Source organism: Salvelinus fontinalis, chromosome 16 (assembly GCF_029448725.1).
Source record: "Salvelinus fontinalis isolate EN_2023a chromosome 16, ASM2944872v1, whole genome shotgun sequence".
Lineage (NCBI taxonomy): Eukaryota > Metazoa > Chordata > Actinopteri > Salmoniformes > Salmonidae > Salvelinus > Salvelinus fontinalis.
The window spans coordinates 38,034,737-38,058,305 of record NC_074680.1 but is presented as its reverse complement, the minus strand read 5'-3'; the positions used below and the strand labels follow the sequence as shown (position 1 = coordinate 38,058,305).

Below are 23,569 nucleotides of genomic sequence, written 5' to 3'. Positions count from 1 at the left end.
ATTTCAATTCAGTAAAACATTTTCAGTTCTTCGTGAAATGCGTTTGAACCAAAAACCTGCTGCACATCCTTCCTGTACACCTCCAGCCGTTACTTTCCCCCTCTCACATGAAGCCACATACGAAGCTAACCACAGTTCTGACGCCCCAGTCCTCTGTGTGCAGTGGGTAATAGCTAGTAGAGTAGAAATGCTATGTAAAAATTACACAGAAAATATGTAATACATTTTGAGAGGTGAACTTGAAAATAAACTCAACTATAGGTTTATATCTTCCCCACAGACAACTACCCCCCAGCAGGAGTGCAGCGCCCCTGGAGCAATAAGTTAAGTGCCTTGTTCAAGGGCACAACTTTAATTAAATGCTCAACAAGGATTTACTGAATTATACAAATAAGTTTAATATTAAAAGATTGAAATAAAAGGCACTTCTATGATGTTAAACAATCACCCAGACAGAGCAAGAGGTTTTCCTCAACATATTCTTAAGTGAAAAAGATGCAGTTGATGAATTACAGTTGTAACCATGAGTGTTATTTCACTCCGGTGTTGAAGCAACAGACTCTAGACAGAAGTATAACGTAGCTAGCATTACAATCTAAATTAGTCCAAATGTCACTTTGGTTAATATCCAGCCTTAGATAATCAGTTTCTTTCAGTCTGAACCAGAACATACCTGAATGCAGAAGAACATTTTCACATAGTTTTTCTTACAAATATTTAATGAAGAAACAGATGGGACATTTCTGGATGAATAAGAGGATATATTGAATCATAGTGTGAAAGATCCACCATAGAGATCGAAATTAAAAAGTCATTGTTTACCGTAAATGCAGTCTCAGCAAACGCGGGAAAATTGCCTATAGAATGTCAATTACGCTATAGTGCAGGTCTTCGACGCTACGGATTGAATCCATGCCTAAATTACTGACAGGCAGAAGAGATGTTTTGGGGACCAGGCTGTTACAACACAGCCACTGGAATCTTTCCAAGACAAAAGGCACTTAGGCTTCTCAGGTGAAAACATGGCAGTTCAAATAGAAAGGAATGAAATAACAATGAGGGGAAGTACAGCATTTGATCCATTGGTGGCAGAGATGTAGCCTGGTCCCAGATCTGTTTGTATTCTTGACAACTCCATTGCTCATTCATTGTCAAGCCAATGAGGGTCAAGGGCAGAGCTTCCTTCCAAACCACGGTAGATCAGCCTTATAGTGCGCTTGACATTTTAAAAGAAAGGTCATGTTCGATTCAACCGACATATGCAGCGAACACGAAAACATTGCCTTTAAATGTGCATAGCTGGCAAAGCATGGTCCAATTGAATCCCAGCCAAAGAGTTGGCATGATAGCACAAACAGACTGGCACCCAGGCTATCAGAGGTAAATCTAACAGTGACAAGATCTTTGGTTAATGATTCGTTTTTACTCTAAGGAAAACATGTTTAATGTAATAGTATGTTTTCCTCATTCGGTGTGTTATAGCTGGACCCCAGGCCATACAAACTCATTCAAGAAGTTTGTTAAGTGTAAAACAGATATTAGATCGTTCAAACATTATTTCAATTCAAAGGGTATAGGTCCTAACTTTATTCACAAGTCACTTCTGCTTTATAAGAATAATTAAATAAGCACATTTCAAACAATAACAATAATTACAAATGTCATGATATGAAGAGCTGTTGTCTCATAACTTTTCCCTACATATGCCTGAGGTGTATACAGCTGCTGTGACACCCCATGTCCACCAGGGGGCAACAGACGGTGAGAATCTGATGTTCCAGGTCATATTTTCGGGAGCCACACTGCACATATATTAGGGGAGGACAGCTCAAAATAATGGCTGGAATGGAGTGGATGGAACGGCATCAGGCACATTGAACCCATGTATTTGACACTACCCCATTACTATGAGCCGTCCTCCTCTCAGCAGCCTCCACTGCTTATCAGGGCCTGAATGAATATATAACCCATCTTACATCAGGCCTCCTACTCAGAGGCTTTCTGAATACGGGCACAGATCTCACAATGCCTGGAAAAGTGATTCACTGCGTCACATATTTGGGAAGGGACCCAGGCAAGGACTTTGAACTAGTCATAAAAAGGTAGAATAAGAGAGAGTTGCGTGAGCATATTTACATCATTACAGAAAAGGCACGTGTGGTAGGTGCTGATTCATGGGTTTTGTCCTGGTTGATTTACTTTGTTCTCAAGGAGAGAGAGTGTGTGTGTGTGTGTGTGTACATGCGAGCTGAGGCAGAGATTCAAGGTGGATGATTTCAAAAATCGGGAGCAGGTAGGTAGGTCTACTTGATGAGCTTATTGGCTCGCTGGTTGGCTTCATCGATACGTGCTTTGTTTACGTCCGCCTGAGGGAGAGAGACAGTACACACACACCAGGTGAGCGGTGGATCAATATCTACATTACTCTTTCTTAGTGAAACAGAAGGCTGTCTGACAGTACAGCCCTATGTTAGGCATCCTCATGGTACACAAGACAAATATACTGTACCACACCCCAGAAAAAGCTAGGGGAGGTGTATGAAGAGGAAAAACTTAACTGTAGAAAACAATCTCTGCACCTTTAATATGCAGAACTTCTGGTCACAAAGACCTTCGTCAGAGCATACTGGTGGTATAAGCCCCACAACATGGTATCATAAGCCCTAAGGAGTGTGAGGCAGTGTATGGATGGAGAACACAGCCCAGCCATGACGACAACCCACCTTTTCTGTGATGCGGTCGATGTGTTTGTTCTGCTTGTCTAGCTCAGCGCCCATGTCACTGGCCATGTTCTTCAGGTTCCCTATGATGCTGCCCACATGATCCAGGTTCTCCTCCATCTCATCCTCCCGAGCATCGTTGGTAATCCTGGGGGAGTTAAGGGGCCACATGACCGCACATATCTACTATTCTCAGTGTCAAAACACAAGCATGAGACTATTTGCACTTGCTTGATAGCCCTAACCCTATGGTGTTTTAAGGTCTGAAGAGTCTGGATAAGTAGAAGCAATTTTGTGGAGATTCCACCACATTCCCTCCACCTTACCGATCTTCACACATTTAAAAAAAGGGCAAAGGGAGCAAAAGCAAGTTAGATCAAGCTGATAGTTACAAACTAGGTGTGTATTATACGGTTGACTGGCTTCACCCACCTCTTGATGTAGGGTCCAGAGCCCCCCATGGGCTGCTGCTGGTTGGCTTGTCCGTTATGGATGCCTGAGGGTTGCCTGGACACCACCGAGCCATCCCCTCCCTCTCCTGTACTGCTACCATCACCTGTTCCCCAGGTACGCTTGTACTTAGAGTCATGCTCTATGGACGTCACCCTGAGGGAGAATCAAGTCAGTCCGTCAATCAACGGATCATTAGTCAGTCCATCATTCAAGTCAGTCCATCAATCAAATCATTCATTCAAGTCAGTCCGTCAATCAGGGGACAACTTCAGGGGAAGAGAAGTTCCACCGGTGCCACGTAGCAACTTTACAAACAAATGCACAATCATCGCATAACGGGCAAGGCCATTAAGATTAAGGGTATCATTCTAAAACAATAATGGTGTATTTGTGTGTCTATGTAGGAAAAACAAAACAAGCTGGAAAAACAAGGACAGCAGAACACAGGAGTAATATTAGGACCCTTCATCAGAAACCCTGTGGCTGAGCACTTCCTGGAGGCTCATCACATCAGCTCTATGAGATACATTGGTATCGAACATGTTAAGACTCCTAGGGGGGGGCACTAATAAACTATTACTGAGAAGAGAATTGTATTGGTTTCACCGTTTGTCCACACCGTCTCTTAAAGGTCTGAACCAAGTTTCTTACATGAACATGTTAAGTTGATTTGACTTGCCACACATGAAATCAACCAAAAGTGTTAAATCTAAATATTTTATATTTGAGATTCTTCAAAGTAGCCACCCTTTACCTTGATGACAGCTTTGCACACTCTTGACATTCTCTCAACCAGCATCATGAGGTAGTCTTTTTTAATGCGTTTAAGCCAATCAGTTGTGTTGTGACAAGGTATACAGAAGATAAAAAGACCAAGTCCATACTATGGCAAGAACAGCTCAAACAAGCAAAGAGAAACGACAGTCCATCATTACTTTAAGACATGAAGTTCAGTCAATCCAGGAAAATGTCAAGAACTTTTGAAAGTTTCTTCAAGTGCAGTCGCAAAAACATCAAGCGCTATGATTTACATTTTTAGTCATTTAGCAGACGCTCTTATCCAGAGCGACTTACAGTAGAGTGCATACATATTATTACATTTTTACATACTGAGACAAGGATATCCCTACCGGCCAAACCCTCCCTAACCCGGACGACGCTATGACAATTGTGCGTCGCCCCACGGACCTCCCGGTTGCGACCGGCTGCGACAGAGCCTGGGCGCGAACCCAGAGACTCTGGTGGCGCAGCTAGCACTGCGATGCAGTGCCCTAGACTACTACGCCACCCGGGAGGCCCTACATGATAAAACTCGCTCTCATGAGGACCGCCACAGGAAAGGAACACCCAGAGTTACCTCTGCTGCAGAGGATAAGTTCATTAGTTACCAGCCCCAGAAATTGCAGCCCAAATAAATGCTTCAGAGTTCAAGTAACAGACACATCTCAACATCAACTGTTCAGAGGAGACTGTGTGAATCAGGTTCTGTGAACTACTGCAAAGAAACCACTACTAAAGGACACCAATAAGAAGAGACTTGCTTGGGCCAAGAAACACAAGCAATGGACACTAGACCGGTGGAAATCTATCCTTTGGTCTGATGAGTCCAAATTTGAGATTTTTGGTTCCAACCGTTAGACTCACAGTAGGTGAACGGATGATCTCTGCATGTATGGTTCCCACTGTGAAGCATGGAGGTGGTGGTGTGATGGTGCTTTGCTGGTGACACTGTCAGTGATTTATTTATAATTCAAGGCACACTTAACCAGCATGGCTACCATAGCATTCTGCAGCGATACGCCATCCCATCTGGTTTGCGCTTAGTGGGACTATCATTTGATTTTCAACAGGACAATGACCCAACACACCTCCAGGCTGTGTAAGGGATATTTGACCAAGAAGGAGTGATGGAGTGCTGCATCAGATGACCTGGCTTCCACAATCACCTGTCCTCAACCCAATTGAGATGGTTTGGGATGAGTTGGAGCACAGAGTGAAGGAAACGCAGCCAACAAGTGCTCAGTATATGTGGGAACTCCTTCAAGACTGTTGTAAAAGCATTCCAGTTGATGCTGGTTGAGAGAATGCCAAGTGTGCAAAGCTGTCATCAAGGCAAAGGGTGGCTACCTTGAAAAATCTCAAATATATTTTGATTTGCTTAACACTTTTTTGGTTACTACATGACTCCATGTGTTATTTCATAGTTTTGATGTCTTCACTATTATCATACAATGTAGAAGATAGTAAAAATAAACATTAGAATGAGTAGGTGTGCCCATTTTCACTGGTCCTGTATATATGTACTACTACCCATCATTGCTAAATGATTATATACACAAGTTGTTTTTGAAATAGGTCACTATAATTCTATCTAGTGCCATGATTTGTTTGGGATAGAAAAAGGTTGTCACTAAAGCGGTAAATTGGAAGCATAAACAGAGCGCGGGGCCATCTTGTTCTTTACAAGTTAGAAATGTAAACATGCTTAGAAACAGAATCAACATTACAAGAACAGCACAGTGTCACATGACTCATTTCCAGAAGTGAGAGAGAAAGAAACTGACGTGCTACGCTTGTGTTATAGTTTGGTGGTAAGAGGGGTGTCCAGTACCTGTCACAGGGGCAGACACAGAGACCACAGCACTTGGACAGGTCAGTCAGGTTCTTCTCAGCCTTCCTCATGTCCTGGTTGATCTGGTCCATACCCTCCTCTGTCCGTCTCAGTTGCTCTGTCATGCAACCAGGACAAAACAGCAAAGACACATGTCAGGGAAATGAAACACTAAAACCATATTAATTGATTAATTTAACCTAAGTTAAAAAACTGGTTTTAAAAATAAGATCTTTGGTAAAAAAAAAAGATGTCGTTCCTAAGAGCTGGTACTCTGTAGTGAACTCAGACTCACCCCCCTGTTGGTCCAGCATGTCGATGGTGTTGACACCAGTCTCCCTGGTCTGAACACAGGACAAGCACCACATTAGGAATTCAAAGACCACAGTTCAGCTAACTTCAGCAACACAGAAATATGCTGAAGAAAAATATAAAACGCAACATGTAAAGTGTTGGTCCCATGAGCTGAAATAAAACATCCCAGACCTTTTCCATACACACAAAAAACACTTCAAAAATGTTGTGCATAAATTTGTTTACATCCCTGTTAGTGAGGATTTCTCCTTTGCCAAGATAATCCATTCACCTGACAGGCATAACAAGAAGCTGATTGAACAGCATGATCATTACACGGGTGCACCTTGTGCTGGGGACAAGAAAAGGCCACTAAAATGTGCAGTTGTCTCCCACCACAATGCCACAAATCTCAAGTTGAGGGAGCGTGCAAATTGGCATGCTGACTGCAAGAATGTCCACCAGAGCTGTTGCCAGTGAATTTCTCTACCATAAGCCACCACCACCCTCATTTTAGAGAATTTGCCTTGTACGTCCAACCAGCCTCACAACCACGTGTAACCATGCCAGCCCAGGACCTCCACATCCGGCTTCTTCACCTGCGGGATCATCTGAGCCCAGCCACCCAGACAGCTGATGAAACTGTGGGTTTGCACAACCCAAGAATTTCTGCACAAACTGTCAGAAACCATCTCAGAGAAGCCCATCTGCGTGCTCGTCATCCTCACCAGGGTCTTGACCTGAATGCAGTTTGGTGTTGTAACCAACTTCACAGGGGACAAAGACAACTTCAATGGCCACTGGCACGCTGGAGAAGTGTGCTCTTCATGGATAAATCACAGTTTCAACTGTACCGGACAGATGACAGACAGTGTGTATGGCGTAGTTTGGGTGAGCGGTTTGCTGATGTCAACGTTGTGAACAGAGAACCCCACCGCCACCATGGGACAATGTATGGGCAGGCATAAGCTATGGACAACGAACACATTTGCATTTTATCGACAGCAATTTGAATGCACAGAGATACCGTGACGAGGCCCAGTGTTGTGCCGTTCCTCCGCCACCATCACCTCATGTTCCAGAATGAAAATGCATGGCTCCATATCGCAAGGATCTGTACACAATTCCTGGAAGCTGAAAATGTCCCAGTTCTTCCATGGTATGCATACTCACCAGACATGTCACCCATGGAGCATGTTTGGGATGTGCTGGATCGTCACACAGCCATTGAAGAGTGGGACAACATTCCACAGGCCCCTTTCAACAGCTTGATCCCGCTGCAGACCAGATACTGACTGGTTCTGATCCACGCCCCTACCTTTCATGCATTTGTATTCCCAGTCATGTGAAATCCATAGCTTAGGGCTTAATTAATTAATTAATTTAAATTGACTGATTTCCTTACATGAAGTAACTCCGTGAAATCTTTGAAATGTATATAATATTTCTGTTCAGTGTACTTCTGTATGTAATGACAAAGGGCTTGTGTTGGGCTAGACTGTTAGAGCAATAACAATGTTTGTCTCACCTCCTCGGCCATCTGTAGCATCCGCCTGGTGCACTCCAAGGACTGTAGAGGACAAAATAGACACAATAAGGTCTTATTGTAAGGTACCGGTAGGTAATAGGCTCAGCCAGAAGAGGACTGCCTGGTTCCTCTCTAGGCTGCTTCCTCTCTAGGCTGCTTCCTAGGTTCCTGCCTTTCTAGAGTTTTTCCCTAACCACTGTGCTTCTACATCTACATTGTTTGCTCTTTGGGAGTTTTAGGCTGTGTCAAGAACTTTGTGACAACTGTTGATGTAAAAAAGGGCTTTATAAAATACATTTGATTGATAGCGCAATAGTGTAGCTTGTAGAACATGACAGCTGAACAGACAAATGATAGACACCTTACAGAGTCCTTGTTTTGATTGAGTCTTTCAGGGGTACAGACATACAGGAAAAAACTAGACTAGAGCCTAGGTAATATGAAAGGCTTCTTGGGTAGTACTCAATTCCCAGGACAGGCGCAAAGCCTATCGTGCATTGTCCTAATTTTAAAACCTGTTCGGTGAGCCCGACACATGGTTCTCTAGTTAACAGGCCCACAGAGACTCAGATCTTAAGTAGTTGACATATGGCTGAACTGTGCCTGGTCAGGTAGATTAACCATCTCCCACACAGCAGCAGCACAGTCCCACACAACAGCAGCACCAGGTCACATGACAACGTTATGATGGAATGCAGTCAGTGCAGGTGAGACGCCCTATTAATAACATGACTGTGAAAGGCGTAGCCTACAGCAGAGAAGTTAGAGGGGGAAATTATTATTCAGGGCATGACGACTTCATCAGCATGAACTGTTATACCATATCACCTCAACATAGAGTTGAACATGATTAACCCCCTCTGACACAATTCTAAGCCTGCTTCGTGTCTGAACCATTCATAACGAGATCTCTCTGTGTGTGTAGGGTTCCTCTAAGGATCTTTTAAGGTGGTTCTGATTATTGAGGGGGTGTCCCAGAGGGGGGCGCTGTGCACCCGTTTGGGTTTAACACCTGTAACTGACTTTTCCTCAAATCTTGAGCTTTAAATGATAATCACTGTTTGCTTTTTTATTTAAGTGAAAATTCATTAATTGAATTAATATTTTCCACCGTTTTCCCTAGAATTACAATAGTAATACAATTTTTCAAATGGTCAACCGAACAGGGACCATGAGAGCCAGGCAAGAGTAATTCACAGTGAGTGTGTCACCAGGTCTGGAATTTCATGATTTTAGGTGCAAGGCCATTTGGGCTCCAAGAGATGCCCAATCCGCCAGGGCACCAAGGCCATTAACCAAAATAGACCATTAAGTTGATTTGAAAAACAAAAAAAAATATGGTACTGTTAACAGTTGATGTTACTCTTCAATAACACGTTGTCCTTAAGTCTTTTTGCCACAACTTTGAAAGTATGCTTGGGGTCATTGTCCATTTGGAAGACCCATTTGGCGACCAGCTTTAACTTCCTGACTGATGTCTTGAGATGTTGCTTCAAAATATCCAACATTTTCCTACCTCATGATGCCATCTATTTTGTGAAGTGCACCAGTCCCTCCTGCAGCAAAGCACCCCAACAACATGATGCTGCCACCCCCGTGCTTGGGATGGTGTTCTTCAGATTGAAAGCCTCCTTTTTCCTCCAAACATAACGATGGTCATTATGGCCAAACAGTTCTATTTTTGTTTATCAGACCAGAGGACATTTCTCCAAAAGTACGATCTTTATCCCCATGTGCAGTTGCAAACCGTAGTCTGGCTTTTTTAATGGCGGTTTTAGAGCAGTGGCTTCTTCCTTGCTGAGCAGCCTTTCAGGTTATGTCGATATCGGACTCGTTTTACTGTGGATATAGATACTTTTGTACCCGTTTCCTCAAGCATCTTCACATGGTCCTTTGCTGTTCTTCTGGGATTGATTTGCACTTTTCGCACCAAAGTACGTTCATCTCTAGGAGACAGAACGCCTCTGAGCGGTATGATGGCTGTGTGGTCCCATGGTGTTTATACTTGCGTACTATTGTTTGTACAGATGAACGTGGTACCTTCAGTCATTTGGAAATTGCTCCCAAGGATGAACCAGACTTGTGGAGGTCTACATTTTTTTTCTGATGTCTTTGCTGATTTCCCCATGATGTCAAGCAAAGAGGCACTGAGTTTGAAGGTAGGCCTTGAAATACATCAATTGGAGGTACAGCTCCAATTGACTCAAATGCTGTCAATTAGCCTATCAGAAGCTTCTAAAGCAATGACATAATTTTCTGAAATTTTGTGAAAATAAAGTGAAATAATCTGTCTGTAAACAATTGTTGGAAAAATTACTTGTGTCATGCACAAAGTAGATGTCCTAACCGACTTGCCAAAACTATAGTTTGTTAACAATAAATTTTGTGGAGCAGTTGAAAAACGAGTTTTAATGACTCCAACCTAAGTGTATGTAAACTTCCGACTTCAACTGTATATACAGTGCATTCATAAAGTATTCTGACCCCTTGACTTCTTCCACATTTTGTTAAGTTACAGACTTAATCTAAAATTGATTAAATTACCCCCCCATCATCATCAATCTACACCCAATACCCCATGATGACAAAGCAAAAACAGTAAAAAGTTAAATAAAAAATACATTTTTTCTTTACATAATTATTCAGACCCTTTACGCTGTACTTTGTTGAAGCACCTTTGGCAGTGACCCTACTTGGGCATGACACTACAAGCTTGGCACACCTGTATTTGGGGAGTTTCTCCCATTCTTCTCTGCAGATTCTCAAGCTCTGTCAGGTTGGATGGGGAGCGTCGCTGCACAGCTATTTTCATGTCTCTCAAGAGATGTTATATCGGGTTCAAGTCCGGCCCACTCAAGGACATTGAGACTTGATTTGGAGCCACTCTTACGTTGTCTTGGCTGTGTGCTTAGGGTCGTTGTCCTGTTGGAAGGTGAACCTTAGCCCCAGTCTGAGGTCCTGAGCGCTCTGGAGCAGGCTTTCATCAAGGATCTCTGTACTTTGCTCCGTTCATCTTCTCAATCATGACTAGTCTCCCCAGAGCATGATGCTGCCACCACCATGCTTCACTGTAGGGATGGTGCCCGTTTTCCTCCAGATGTGACGCTTGGCATTCAGGCGAAAGAGTTCAATCAGACCAGATAATCTTGTTTCTCATGGTCTGAGAGTCCTTTAGGTGCCTTTTGGCAAACTTCAAGCGGGCTGTCATGTGCCTTTTACTGAAGAGTGGCTTCGGTCTGGCCACTCTACCATAAAGGCCTGATTTGTGGAGTGCTGCAGAGATGGTTGTCCTTCTGAAAGGTTCTCTCATCTCCACAGAGAAACTCTAGAGCTCTGTCAGAGTGACCATCGGGTTTTTGGTCACCTTCCTGACCAAGGCCCTTCTCCACCAATTGCTCAGTTTGGCTGGGCGAACAGTTCTAGGAAGTCTATCAATATTTTAAGTTAAATGTTCTCATCGGTTGCATCAGCCTCATACATTTTTTATGTACAGTCGTATGAATTTGGGTTCTATCACCCTACAACTGTCCCAGAGTCTGTTTGGAATATTTCTCACAGAACGACAAGCCACAAGGTGGCACAGTGCCTCTCAGATTATTTGGGGAGAACCCTGGTGTGTTGTACATTAAGCAGGTTACTATGACAGTTTACCCCATGCCATGTTGGACTAAACCCAGTACATAGGTATCAGTCAGTCAGTCAGGCAGCAAGGAGAGAGAGAGAGAGACAAACAGGTAGGTAAGAGATAAAGATAAATCAAAATGGCAGAGGACCACACTATTACTATTAACAGAACACTAACTTAGATCTGAATAAATTATTTTCTTAGATGTAGCTTAGCTGTGCTCAGTAAGCAAAGAGTAAGAGTTTTTCCCCCGTCAATGTGTTACTGTTTCTCTACAGGAGTTGACACAGGAGCTAAGCTAATACTGCCGCATAACACTACCCCCATTCCCAGCATTCCTATAGTGTCTCCATGGATACGGGTGGCAGCTGTACCTCATCGGTCACTTGGTTGGCCCTCATGGTGATCTCTTCCGCTGACATATCCGCCATTTTACTGCTGTCGAAGTTGGAGGCTCGTCCTGTCACACCAAGCTCTACACTCTGAGGCCTGGGGGAGAGGGGTGGCCGGATAGAGGGCCGGAGAGAGAAGGGTTCATAAGTTAATGTTTCAAGAACACAGATATCCATTTGAGCATGTCTGAAAGGTACCATTGAACTTTGCAGACAGAATCAACATACTATGTAACTTTACAAAAAACAATGGTTAAACTTTGGTCTCAACAAAGGGGGAAAATGAGATTGATTTCCTGGCAGCCCAGAGGGGTCTTTGGGGTTTGAATGTTGTGTGGAAAAGGAAATAAAAAAGTTGACAGACAGAGAGACAAATGAGCAGCATCTTTCTGTGGCTACAGACAGCAGTAGGCTAGTTCCTTGTCAGTACCATTATGGCTTGGTGTCATTAAGCAGACAGCACGCTTACAATGAGGAGGCTGGTGTTAAGGAGAGGCTGATAGAGAAATGAGGATGTGTTTGAAACATCATTAAGATGCCAGTCAGGAACACACAGCACTGAATGATGAAACGCTTGGTGTGGACAAGCTGCACCAGATTCTCTACCATGACAGAGTGTTTTTAGACACGTTTCAGTGTGTCCAATATCTAAACTAGCATACGGCTTAGAATGTAGTGATGGTGGCAAATAATTATACAGTTAGGCTACATAAATCGGGATATTATTTCTTACGGTATATAGTTGTCAAAGTCGGAATATTAATATTATTTCTCCAGTTGGCTTTACCTGCACCAAAACTCCAGTATTTTTCCTTCATAGCTTGTTCTCCATCTCCTTTTTAAACAAGGAGACAATTTGTTTTCAACACTTATTTCCATACTGATCAAAAGTCATTTTCTCATGTCTCTCTCTAGTCCCTCTGCAGTAGACATATGGTGAGCAATACGTTTGGAACATCATATCACAATAAACTCACAGTATTGAATATTTCAGTTGTGTATATTGTTTAATTTGATTAAATTATTTTATTTCAAGTAATCATCTCTATAGAGCTGCTGCCTATGTTGTCTGACAAAAGTCACTATTTTAGTAGTTCACAGTATACTAAACAAAATATAAAATGCAACAATTTTAAAGATTGATGTCCTTATATGAATTGTACAGTCAATTGAAAGAAATGTATTAGGTCCTAATCTATGGATTACACATGACTGGGAAGGGCTGCAGCCATGGGTGGTCCTGGGAAGATATAGGCCCGGCAACTTGGCCTACCCACTGGGGAGCCAGACCCACAAAGGGGCTTTAAAAACAGACAGAATGCTGTTTAATCTGCTTCTTGATATGCCACGCCTGCCGGGTGGATGGATTATCTTGGCAAAGGTGAAATGCTCACTAACAGGGATGTAATTTGTTTTGTTGAGAAATAATTTGTGTGTAAGGAAAAGTTCTGGGATCTTTTGTTTCAGCTCATGAAACATGGGACCAACACTTGACATGTTGCGTTTATATTTTTGTTCAGTATAATTGAACTGAGGTCTGAAAATTAGTATTTTCAAAAACAAAAACTGGCATTTCGGTTAATCGCTCAGCACTAGTTGACCTCTATATGGAGTACATTTAAGAAATATGTTCTGTTCAAGGTTCATGTGTGAAATGCTGATGCGCTCTTCCATGGAAGACTGCCGCAACGAACATGTTTTTATTACAAGCTGTTTGACTAAGTTAAAACTACTCTACCAATGAATGTACAATCGCATGGAAAGCTTTGAAACAAGTGGCAATCTGAACTCAAGATAGCACCTAACACACAAGCCTACTTGACTTTCATTCAATAGAAATTTTAAAACAAGAAAACAAAGTCAGTTATCAACATAACATTGTACCAGAGGTGGACTGACTGTTGTACTAACAGCCATAGCGTAGATGTAGCCTAAGCCTATCAAGGGTCAGGTTGAAGTTCAGGACCTAGGGCTCGGTTGACAAGTACAGTCCCTGAATCATAACCATAAGCAAACAAGAAAATGCTCCTCCAAAAGCGGCGCTCCTAGTGGCCGGGGACTTTAATGCAGACAAATCCGTTTTACCTCATTTCTACCAGCATGTCCAAATGTGCAACCAGAGGGGGGGGGGGGGGGGGGGGGGACGACTACAACAACAAAAAATAAACTCTAGACCACCTTTACTCCACACAGAGACGCACACAAAGCTCTCTCACCCACCATTTGGCAAATTACCATAATTCTATCCTCCCGATTCCAGCTTACAAGCAAAAACTAAAGCAGGATGTACCAGTGACTCGCAAAATACGGAAGTGGTCAGATGACACGGATGCTACACTACAGGACTGTTTTGCTAGCACAGACTAGAATATGTTCCGGGATTCATCCAACGGCATTGAGGAGTATACCACCTCAGTCACCACCTTCATCAATAAGTGCAATGACAACGTCGTCCCCAGTGACCGTCCCAACCAGAAGCCATGTATTACAGGCAACATCCGCACCAAGCTAAAGGCTAAAGCTGTCGCTTTCACGGAGCGGGACACCAATCTGGACGCTTATAAGAAATCCTGCTATGCCCACAGACGAACCATCAAAACAGGCAATATAGGACTAAGGTTTAATCCGACTACACCAGCTCTGACGCTCGTCGGATGTGGCAGGGTTTGCAAGCTATTTTGGACTACAAAAAGGAAACCCAGCCGTGAGATACCCAGTGACGTGAGCCTACCAAATGGCCTAATGCCTTTTGTGCTCGCGTTGAGGTAAGCAACACTGAAGCATGCATGAGAGCACCAGCTGTTCCGGTCAACTGTGTGATCACGCTCTCTGTAGCTGATGTGAGCAAGACATTTAAAACAGGTCAACATTCACAAGGCCGCGGGGCCAGACGGACTACCAGGACGTGTGCTCAGAGGAAGTATGGACCAACAGGCAAGTGTCTCCACTGACGTTTTTAGCAGATGACTATAGTCCCTGTGCCCAGGAAAGCAAAGGTAACCTGCCTAAATGCCTACCGCCCTGTAGCACTCATGTCAGTAGCCATGAAGTGCTTTGAAAAGCTGGTCATGGCTCACATCAACACCATTATCCCAGAAACCATAGACATTCCAATTCGCATACCGCCCCAACAGATCCACTGATAATGCAATCTCAAGAAACATTGCCTTTTCCCACTTGGACAATAGGAACACCTATGTGAGAATGCTTTTCATTGACTACAGCTCAGCGTTCAACACCATAGTGCCCTCAAAGCGCATCACTAAGCTTAGAACCCTGGGACTCAACACCTCCCTCGGCAACTGGATCCTGGACTTCCTGACGGACCACCCCCAGATAGTAAGGGTTGGGAACAACACATCCGCCACGCTGATCCTCAACAGGGGTGTGTGGTCAGTCCACTCCTGTACTCCCTGGTCACTCACGACTGCAAAGCCAGGCACGACTCCAACACCATCATTAAGTTTGCCGATGACAACAGTGGTAGGCCTGACACTGACAACGACGAGAGCCTATAGGGACGAGGTCAGAGACCTGACAGTGTGGTGCAAGGACAACACCCTCCACGTGATCAAGACAAAGGAGATGATTGTGGACTACAGGAAAAGGAGGACCGAGCACGCCCCCAATCTCATCGACAGGGCTGTAGTGGAGCAGGTTGAAAGCTTCAAGTTCCTTGGCGTCCACATCACCAACAAACTAACATGATCCAAGCACACCAGGACAGTCGTGAAGAGGGCACACAACTTATTCCCCCTCAGGAGACTATTTAGCATTGGTCCTCAGAACTGAATGTATTCAACTGAAATGTGTTTTCCGCATTTAATCCAACCCCTCAATCAGAGAGATGAGGGGGGCTGCCTTATCGACATCCACGTTGTTGGCGCCCGGGGAACAGTGGGTTAACTGCCTTGCTCAGGGGCAGAACGACAGATGTTTTACCTTGTCAGCCTGTATATAGCCTCGCTATTGTTATTTTACTGCTGCTCTTTAATTATTTGTTACTTTTTTGGTGGGGGGGGGGGTATTTTTCTTAAAACTGCATTGTTGGTTAAGGGCTTGTAAGTAAGCATTTCCCTGTAAGGTCTACTACTGTTGTATTCGGCGCATGTGACAAATACAATTTGATAATGAAATTGTGTATAGATTTTTGTGTTTTCCAGATACATGGATCAAGAGGGACAACGCCTTCACAACCAGTTCCTGGACCTGGTGTCAGTCCCTGATGGGAAGGCAGACACCGTCATTGTGGCCATCAAGGAGGTGCTGCACATCAAAAAGATACCAACAGAGAAATTTTACGGCCTGGGCACTGATAGGGTTGCAGTGATGACCGGTATGGACAAAGTTTTATAATGAACATTTACATTTTTTTTTTTATATACAGTATGTCTGGTGATACAATTTTTTTTCTTCATCTTCAAACTGGACACAATTGTGATTAGAGGTTGGCCGATTAATTAGGAGCGATTTCAAGTTTACATAAGAAATCTGTCATTGGCATGTTTGGACGCCGATTATGGCCAAACACATTGCACTCTACGAGGAGACTGCGTGGCAGGCTGACCACCTGTTATGCGAGTGCAGCAACGAGCCAAGGTAAGTTGCTAGCTAGCATTAAACTTATCTTTGATATAAAAAAAAAAAAAAGAAAATGATATATATATCTTCACATAATCACTAGTTAACCTAGTAATATCAACCATGTGTAGTTAACTAGCTGGTCCTTCGTTGCATATAATCAATGCGTTGCCTGTTTATTTATCATCGAATCACAGCCTACTTAGGTGATGATTTAACAAAAAGCGCATTTGTGAAGAAAAGCACTGTCGTTGCACAAATGAACCATAAACAATGCCTTTCTTAAAATCAATACACAAGTATATATTTTTAAACCTGCATATTTAGTTGAAAGAAACTAATGTTAGCAGGCAATGTTAACTAGGGAAATTGTGCCACTTCTCTTGCGTTCTGTGCAATAGTCAGGGTATATGCAGCAGTTTGGGCCGCCTGGCTCATTGCGAACTGTGTGAAGACCATTTCCTCTTAAAGACCGTAATTAATCTGCCAGAATTTTACATAATTATGACATAACATTTAAGGTTGTGCAATGTAACAGCAATATTTAGACTTATGGATGCCACCCGTTCGATAAAATACGGAATGGTTCTGTATTTCACTGAAAGAATAAACGTTTTGTTTTCTAAAATCATAGTTTCCGGATTTGACCATATTAATGACCTATGGCTCGTATTTCTGTGTGTTTATTATATTATAATTAAGTCTATGATTTGATATAGCTGTCTCACTGAGCGGTGGTAGGTAGCAGCAGGCTCTTAAGCATTCATTCAAACAGCACTTTCCTGCGTTTGCCAGCAGCTCTTAGCAATGCTTGAAGCACAACGCTGTTTATGACTTCAAGCCTATCAACTCCCGAGATTAGGCTGGCAATACTATAGTGCCTATAAGAACATCCAATAGTCAAAGGTATATGAAATACAAATGGTATAGAGAGAAAGTCCTATAATAACTACAACCCAGAACTTCTTAACTGGGAATATTGAAGACTCATGTTAAAAGGAACCCCCAGCTTTCATATGTTCTGAGCAAGGAACTTAAACGTTAGCTTTTTTTACACGGCACATATTGCACTTTTACTTCCTCCTCCAACACTGTTTTTGCATTATTTAAACCAAATTGAACATGTTTCATTACTTGACACTAAATAGATTTTTATTTATGTACTATATTAAGTTAAAATAAAAAGTGTTCATTCAGTATTGTTATAATTGTCATTAATACAAATACACTGCTCCAAAAAATAAAGGGAATACTTAAACAACACAATGTAACTCCAAGTCAATCACACTTCTGTGAAATCAAACTGTCCACTTAGGAAGCAACACTGATTAACAATACATTTCACATGCTGTTGTGCAAATGGAATAGACAACAGTTGGAAATTAAAGGCAATTAGCAAGACACCCCCAATAAAGGAGTGGTTCTCCAGGTGGTGACCACAGACCACTTCTCAGTTCCTATGCTTCCCGGAGGTAGCGGTCCTGCTGCTGGGTTGTTGCCCTCCTACGGCCTCCTCCACGTCTCCTGATGTACTGGCCTGTCTCCTGGTAGCGCCTCCATGCTCTGGACACTACGCTGACAGACACAGCAAACCTTCTTGCCACAGCTCGCATTGATGTGCCATCCTGGATGAGCTGCACTACCTGAGCCACTTGTGTGGGTTGTAGACTCCATCTCATGCTACCACTAGAGTGAAAGCACCACCAGCATTCAAAAGTGACCAAAACATCAGCCAGGAAGCATAGGAACTGAGAAGTGGTCTGTGGTCACCACCTGGAGAACCACTCCTTTATTGGGGTTGTTTTGCTAATTGCCGATAATTTCCACCTTTTGTCTATTCCATTTGCACAACAGCATGTGAAATTTATTGTCAATCAGTGTTGCTTCCTAAGTGGACAGTTTGATTTCACAGAAGTGTGATTGACTTGGAGTTACATTGTCCTGTTTAAGTGTTCCCTTTATTTTTTTGAGCAGTGTATATAAAAATCGGTATCGGCTTTTTATGGTCCTCCAATAAATCAGTGTCAGCGTTGAAAAAAATCATAATCGGTCGACCTCTAATAGTGATGTGCCAGAACAGCTAAAAGATGCCTTCCCGTGTGTGCTGCCCACCGCCTTGGTCTGGCCTGAAAAGATGCATCAGCCGACGACCCCTATATGGACCCCTTCAAGGAGCACCTGCGGCAGCTCCAAAGTCACTTTGCCAAAATCCGTAACAAGACAGAAGACTTGAAAACTGCTTCAGCACTTAAAAGTGAAGGTGAGATTATGCATCACATTTCTTCACTTGGATACCCTGGTCTCATCTTGTTAACCTACTGCATCTCCTCAACAACAAAAAAAGTTTTTTTTCTGGAAGTAAAGGATGTTCGCTGGCTGTCCCAGCACCTGGCCGTGGCTAATCTTCAGCGGAACCTCAGCGCAATGTTGGCTGAGATGAAGAACTGCTGCCCAACTGCTAAGGGCCTCTATGCTTTCTGTACAAGGTACAGGTAGGCCTACATGTATTATAGATTACAGATGACTCCAAATTAAATAATGCTATTACTGCTTTCAGTGTCTCAAAACTATATTTGAGTGGGCCACAATGTGGCTTTTAAAACCGGTTTACCACTCTGTTGCCTCTTTTTTAATGTTATACATCTTTTTGTTTTTCATGCATTTCAGGAGTTGGATCAGCTGACGACAATGACAAAGCTGGCCTCGCAGTTTGATGAGTGGGGGGCAGCTCTACCCCTGCCTTAGCCAGCAGTAATCACACTGACTATACCAGTGTATTTCATTAATTGTGAGAGGACTTCTCTGCAATGAAACAAGAACATTTACAATGTGAAAGTAGATCCTCTTTGTCCCTCTCCCCTCTTATTATTATTTCCGTTATTATAGATCAAAAACAGACTACAGGGAGAGCATCTAGCCACTTGCATGCAGCACTCAAACCCCCGACCCAATCAAGGAGCACAATTACAGGAGGGTGTTGAAAAAAAAAAATAAACACCAGAATGCTCAGACAAAAGGCTGTTAACAAATGTCAGAATTAGGTTTTTGTCAGAACCTGTAAACAGATTACCAACACCCTCCTTTTGTGATGAACATGAATTATTGGGCTCAACTCAAATCAAATTTTATTTGCCCAGTCAAAATGTTCCTCTGTTCATTTTGTCAAGATAAAAAAGGTTTTATTTCAGAAAGAAGGTCTCGTGTTTCTTTAGATAGCTGCAGCACTCAACCTTATATTGCATCTTGTCATAACTTTACCAATATGTTATTGAGCTCATTTCTGGGGGTAGACTTTACATGGTTTGAGTTTTTCCACTTTTAAATAGTTACCAGAACCAAGCTTTTCAGTACTTAAACATATTTTGTGGGGGAGAACCACGGAACACACCTTAACCCCGACCACCACCGCTAACCTTTCCCACACGGATAACACATTTTCCAGAGGAAACACTGAATTGATGTGCTAACTTGTTCTATGTGGGTCTTCACACTGCTGTGCCAAAGATGATATTATCAGTTGGGTAGTGTGGGGCTTGGATGCTGGTTGGGTGAAAGCTGTGGCATATAAACTCAGCAGAAAAAGAAACATCCTCACTGTCAACTGCATTTATGTTCAGTAAACTTAACATGTGTAAATATTTGTATGACCATAACAAGATTACACGTCTGAGAAACTGAACAAGTTCCACAGACATGTGACTAACAAATGGAATAATGTGTCCCTGAACAAAGGGGAGGTGGATCAAAATCAAAATGAATAGTCAGTATCTGGTGTGGCCACCAGCTGCATTAAGTACTGCAGTGCATCTCCTCATGGACTTCACCAGGTTTGCCAGTTCCTGCTGTGAGATGTTACCCCACTCTTACACCAAGGCACCTGCAAGTTCCCGGCCATTTCTGGGGGAATGTCTCTAGCCCTCACCCTCTGACCCAACAGGTCCCAGACATGCTCAATGGGATTGAGATCCGGGCTCTCCACTGGCCATGGCAGAACACTGACATTCCTGTCTTGCAGGAAATCACGCACAGAACGAGCAGTATGGCTGGTGGCATTGTCATGCTGGAGGGTCATGTCAGGATGAGCCTGCAGGAAGGGTACCACATGAGGGAGGAGGATGTCTTCCCTGTAACACACAGCATTGAGATTGCCTGCAATGACAACAAGCTCAGTCCGATGATGCTGTGACACACCGCCACAGACCATTACGGACCCTCCACCTCCGATCCAGAGTACAGGCCTCGGCTTAACGCTCATTCCTTCGACGATAAACGCAAATCCGACCATCACCCCTGGTGAGACAAAACTGCGACTCATCAGTGAAGGGGACTTTTTGCCAGTCCTGTCTAGTCCAGCGACAGTGGGTTTGTGCCCATAGGCAATGTTGTTGCCGGTGATGTCTGGTGAGGACCTGCCTCACAACAGGCCTACAAGCCCTCAGTACAGCCTCTCTCAGTCTATTGCGGAAAATAGGAGCACTGATGGAGGGATTGTGAGTTCCTGGTGTAACTCGGGCAGTTGTTGCAATCCTGTACCTGTCCCGCAGGTGTGATGTTCGGACGTACCGATCCTGTGCAGGCGATGTTACACGTGGTCTGCCACTGCGAGGACGATCAGCTGTCCGTCCTGTAGCGCTGTCTTACCGTCTCACAGTACAAACATAGCAATTTATTGCCCTGGCCACATCAGCAGTCCTCATGCCTCCTTGCAGCATGCCTAAGGCACGTTCATGCAGATGAGCAGGGACCCTAGGCATCTTTCTTTTGGTGTTGCTCAGAGGCTGTAGAAAGGCCTCTTTAGTGTCCTACGTTTTCATAACTGTGACCTTAATTGCCTACCGTCTGTAAGCTGTTAGTGTCAAAACGACCTTTCCACAGGTGCATGTTCATTAACTGTTTATGGTTCATTGAACAAGTGTGCCCTGACTCTCTGAGGTCATTAAAGATCCCATGGCACTTATTGTAAGAGTAGGGGTGTTAACCCCGGTGTCCTGGCTAAATTCCCAATCTGGCCCTCAAACCATCATGGTCACCTAATAATCCCCAGTTTACAATTGGCTCATTCATCCCCCTCCTCTCCCCTGTAACTATTCCCCAGGTCGTTGCTGCAAATGAGAACGTGTTCTCAGTCAACTTACCTGGTAAAATAACGGTAAAATAAAATAAATAAAAATAAAAAGCATGGGAAACAGTGTTTAAACCCTTTACAATGAAGATCTGTGAAGTTATTTGGAATTTTACAAATTATCTTTGAAAGACAAATGTCCCCTTTTCAGGATCCTATTTTTTTGCTGAGTTTATTATACAACGAGGTGGGTCTAATCCTAAATGCTGATTGGTTAAAACCGCTTTCCAGCCAGTGGTTTATTCCACAAGTTACCACCGGCTAAATCTATGACTTTAAAATGCCTATTTACCCTGTTCCATAGCACTGTCTCATCAGCCCAGCCAAGCAATTTAAACATTATCTCCACTAATAAAAGCATCAAGACATTATCTTACATTTCTTTTAGATTAACATTTAGTTTTCAATAGCCTAGGTTTGTATAAACTTCACAGTCTCTCCGACATTTGCAACACTGTTTCAATTTTCAAATTCGAACTCCAGCTGTCCCATAGTAATTTACAGTCAGGAAGGAGTCTGGATGAGACAGACAGCGTTTCTCAACCAGTCGAAATCATGAATCAACTGGCATCATTTATGGACATATACAAAAAAAATGTACATCGAAACATGGCCAAGTCGAAACAAAGTGCAGCTAGTTTGCAGTCTTCCAGCTTGAAGTGATTGTGTTAGCTGTGTTGTTGGATAGCTCCTCTTAACAGTGTCTTGATGAGAGCGCACATGTTCTATGCCAGGCGAAATCTCGCCTCATTAGCTCATTGTCATGGATGTATCCAAATATAGTACACTAGAAACCAGCTTTAACAACGACTGGGTCGCATCTCTGGCAACCGAACCACCAGTCGGAGTGGGTAGCAACGCTATATTTATGTCGGGACTACATCCTGTGGTAGAATGAAATAGTATGAATAAATTTCCAAAAATAACGTTAATGAAAATGGCAATCATTATATGTATATGTTGGTAACCCGTTGTATAAACGTGATAATGCCCTCGAAGCCGGTGTTTGGAGGATATGTTGGCAAAGTTTGCCAGGCCTCGACTTCGTCTCGGGCCTAACACCCGTGCCAATATCCTACAAACACCGGCTTCGAGAGTATTATCACTTCAATACCACACCCCTTCGTGCCTTACTACTTAAATAAATAACCCTTAATATGTGGTTGTGCTGACATTGTTATTGTATGAGTTAGCTACCTAGCTGGATATGCTGGACGTCAGTTGGCAAGAAGTTTACAAGTTCAGTAGCTAGCTAGTTGTATTGTAACAAGAGCGAGCAAGGTTATCGCTGACAGACTAACAACACCCAACCAATGAGTTTCAGCTAGCCTAGATAGCTGGCGAAGTTAAACTAAAATTGCTGGAAAAGTTATTTTGAGAGTAACCTGTAATACATAACTGAGTTCCAATACCTTGAAAACAATGTTTACTCGCACTGGGGTAACTTATTTATTTCGCCTGACGTAAATAAAAAGTTATTCCTGTAAAGTTGTGTGTACTGTTGGCTAGCACAAGGTGCCACTACGCTAGCAGTGGAAGCTAGCAGTCTAGTTCCTCTTCAACACAACTCAGTCGCATAAAACTCCCCGTCATATGATAATTTGACTGATGAACACATACCGAAAGACGGTTGTCTTCTGAATGACAGCTACTTACTGCTAAGCTTCTCAAATAGAAAACCCTCCTTGGACTCCTCCTTTGGGTTATCTGTACCTGATCTTTGCAAATTCTGAAATTCCTTTAGATGCTGTCGACGAAGCGCATATCCTGTTTCCACAAGTGGAGGAAAGTGATGTTGCGCATGCGTTACTGTAGCCTTCTTTTCACACGGCAGAAGTTGTGGTTATTGTTTTGACCTTTGATCACAAGTTGATTATATACCAAATAAATGTTATATTTCTGTCAGTTGAACTTAATATGAAACATAAATTTTATAAAGAAAGAATCAACACATTTTTACCACTTCTCTCAAAAAAGATATATACTTTTGCGCCCTTATGAACGAAGCTTTAACGCGTTTGCATTTGTATGTCGGAATGCCAAGGAAATAAATGCCTTTTTAATCAAGTTCCTCCCTCTGTTCTTCAAGGGTGCATTGATGGGAAAAGTAAATAAGTGGTGGGCTATCTCATGAATTAATATGATGTATTTAGGTGAGCGGACACCAGCAGGGTGGGCAAATCCAGTCCTCGAGGGCCTGATTTGTGTAACAATTTTGCCCCAGCTCCAGCTAACACAACTGA

At 43.1% G+C, this 23,569-nt stretch overlaps 1 protein-coding gene across 2 annotated transcripts; it reads right to left on the bottom strand.

The window, feature by feature from the left end:
• Positions 1–373: 373 nt before the first annotated feature.
• On the bottom strand, positions 374–23,137 carry LOC129813122 (synaptosomal-associated protein 23-like). 2 transcript variants are annotated; one of them, XM_055865321.1, is made up of 8 exons: positions 23,040–23,137; positions 11,606–11,720; positions 7,607–7,648; positions 6,080–6,128; positions 5,785–5,902; positions 3,153–3,326; positions 2,724–2,868; positions 374–2,366 (listed from the first exon to the last, which is right to left on the bottom strand). In XM_055865321.1, the coding sequence occupies exons 2-8, from the start codon at positions 11,660–11,662 to the stop codon at positions 2,304–2,306; spliced, it is 648 nt and encodes a 215-aa protein (XP_055721296.1). In that variant the 5' UTR covers positions 11,663–11,720; positions 23,040–23,137; the 3' UTR covers positions 374–2,303. The 2 variants fall into 2 exon arrangements, with proteins under 2 accessions (XP_055721296.1, XP_055721294.1); XM_055865319.1 differs by having other exon boundaries at positions 22,983–23,117.
• Between the last annotated feature and the right edge of the window lie 432 nt (positions 23,138–23,569).

Coding starts and splice junctions, on each gene's coding strand:
- LOC129813122 (XM_055865321.1), bottom strand. CDS start 11,662: ATGGCGGATATGTCAGCGGAAGAGATCACCATGAGGGCCAACCAAGTG. Junction 3,327..5,784: donor TGTGTCTGCCCCTGTGACAG/GTACTGGACACC, acceptor ATTCTCCCTCAG/GGTGACGTCCATAGAGCATG. Junction 2,367..2,723: donor TCGACCGCATCACAGAAAAG/GTGGGTTGTCGT, acceptor TCTCTCCCTCAG/GCGGACGTAAACAAAGCACG.